Source organism: Aureococcus anophagefferens, assembly GCF_000186865.1.
Source record: "Aureococcus anophagefferens unplaced genomic scaffold AURANscaffold_228, whole genome shotgun sequence".
Classification (NCBI taxonomy): domain Eukaryota; class Pelagophyceae; order Pelagomonadales; family Pelagomonadaceae; genus Aureococcus; species Aureococcus anophagefferens.
The window spans coordinates 8,369-10,531 of record NW_008705766.1 but is presented as its reverse complement, the minus strand read 5'-3'; the positions used below and the strand labels follow the sequence as shown (position 1 = coordinate 10,531).

The 2,163-nt window shown below is 72.2% G+C and overlaps 1 protein-coding gene across 1 annotated transcript in view; it reads right to left on the bottom strand.

The window, feature by feature from the left end:
- Positions 1-19: 19 nt before the first annotated feature.
- Positions 20-2,163, bottom strand: part of AURANDRAFT_68587 (hypothetical protein) — a gene marked incomplete at both ends in the record, with an annotated part of 7,355 nt that continues 5,211 nt past the window's right edge. The window contains 2 exons of the mRNA XM_009044290.1: positions 20-711; positions 1,073-2,140. Coding sequence (XP_009042538.1) covers positions 20-711; positions 1,073-2,140 — 1,760 coding nt within the window. The remainder of the gene's footprint in view (positions 712-1,072; positions 2,141-2,163) is intronic.

Sequence of the window (2,163 nt, the reverse complement as noted above, 5' to 3'; positions counted from 1 at the left end):
CGCGCCGCGCTCGAGGTACGCGTCGACGAAAGCGGCGTCCGGCGGCAACGGCCGCCCCGGCCGCTTCGACTCGAGGCCGCCGGCCTCGCTCCGGTGCGTCCCCGGCGCGAAGGCCGTGTTGCCCGTGGCCGCGGTCTGGTCGACGAGGGCCAGGAAGCAGCTGTGGTGGTGCGCGGGGAGCACGCCGACGTCGGCGGGGTCGAAGAGGTGGCCGGCGTCGCAGTGGATCCGCTGGTCCCGCGACCCGGGCAGCGACACGATCGTGTTCTCGACGAAGCACGTCGCGTCGTCGCCGAGGGACCGCCGCATGACCGCGCCCAACACCCCGTTGGCCACCGTCGCCGGCGACGAGAACGTCGACATGGCCACGCGCCGCGGCCCGCGCGGCGCGAGCTCCGCGAAGCGCGGCGCGACGCCGGAGTAGCGCCCGTCGTACATGGCCGCGCACGGCTCGTAGATCTTCGCGAGCGCCGCCCAGGACGCCGCCCAGGCCTCGTGGAGCTCGTCCGCGCGGGGAACGCTCACGACGTTCTCCAGCACGCAGACGCCCTCCCGCTCGAGCGTCGCCGCGCACCACGCCACCGTCGCCTCGCTGGGAGCCTCGCCGTCGCGCTCGCCGTCGCTCAGGCGCCGCGTGAACGCCGCCGCGCTCGTCGCCGCGGGCGGCAGCGACGCGGCGAACGCCGGGCCCAGCTCGACGACCATGCGAGGCTCGCGCGCGCGCGCTGCTTGGTGGCGCTCAAAGAGACGTCGACGACGATCAACGCAGTCAGTTTTGCAGGTTAGCGGCACCGCGCGCTACTCGGCCATGCCTCGTCGAGCCGAGCTCAAGCAGCCTTCAAGAAGCCTTCAACAAAGCGCCGAGCGCGCGAGCGACTGCTCGGCCAGGACCCGGGCTCGCAGCGGGCCCACTCAGGAGCTACCGCCTTGCGCCTACTCGCCCTGGTTCCCTCCGCGGGCCTACCTCCCCTCCCCGGACGGGCGCCGGTCGAGCGCGCGTCCCCTTCAATAACTTGGTCAACTACTAATAAAGCATCTATGCCGCGCCCTCCTGGCCGTCCCAGGGGTCGACGTCGAGGGCGTCGCGGTCCCGCTCGGCGGCGTTCGTGTGCTTCCAGAGGCCGCGCTCGCCCGCGGCGACGCGCTGGAGCACGCGCGTGATGTTGCCGCGGACGCGGCACGCGGACTTGACGAGGGGCATGCGCGAGAAGTCGGCGGCGAGGCGGTTGAGGCAGCGCTCGCGGCGCTTGTTCCAGGCCCGGCGGCTCACGGACGTGTGCATCTGGTGGCCGCGCGCGCCCATGATCTGGTCCGGCTTGAGGTCGCTGAAGACGACGGGCGGCAGGCCGCTCCGGTTGCTGTTGAAGTAGTGCAAGGTCAGGTCCTCGCAGGTCGGCTTGTGGGAGACGATGTAGGCGAGCGCCTGCCGCGGCGCGCCCGAGAGGAAGTCGCTGAGCGTGTCGCGGCCGACGACGGACGTCTGCCCGAGCAGGAAGCTGTACTGCTTCGACTTCGTCTTCTGCGGGTGGAAGACGTAGGCGTACTCACCCGTCTCCGCGTTGACCTGCCAGTCGCGCTCCGGGTACGTGCCGAGGACCTGCGCCGGCGCCGCCGCGTGCATCCAGCTAAAGGCCTCGAGCGTCTCGCGGTGGTGGAAGATGTCGTCGTCCTGGAGGAGCACGGCCTCCGTCGCGCAGCGCCGCCCGTGGCGGTAGCGGTTGAGCAGCGTGTTCTTCCGCTCGACGACGACCTCGAGCTCCGCCTCGGGACCCCGCCGGCCCTCGCGCTTCGGCGACGTCAGCGACGCGTAGTGGAAGCCCTCCTGCTGGCTCCGCCAGCCGCGGGCGCAGGTCGTGTTCGGCACGTTGTCGTGGGGCCCGTTCCAGAGCAGCAGCACCTTCCGGATCATCTCGCTCCTCGCGTAGGAGCAGACGAGCTTGTTCAATCGCCCGTTCTGCTCCGGCAGGTAGGCCATGACGACGACCGTGAGCCGGCCCGGCGCCTTGGCGTAGTCGACCATGGCGCGCCGCGACACGCGGCAGCTGCCGGGCGCGAAGAGCGCCGGGCCGAGGCCCGCGCGCGCCGCGTCGCCGGCGACGCCGACCTCGGCGGACCGGCACTCGCAGTAGTTGCGCAGCTCCTGCGCGACGGCGCGCCAGTAGC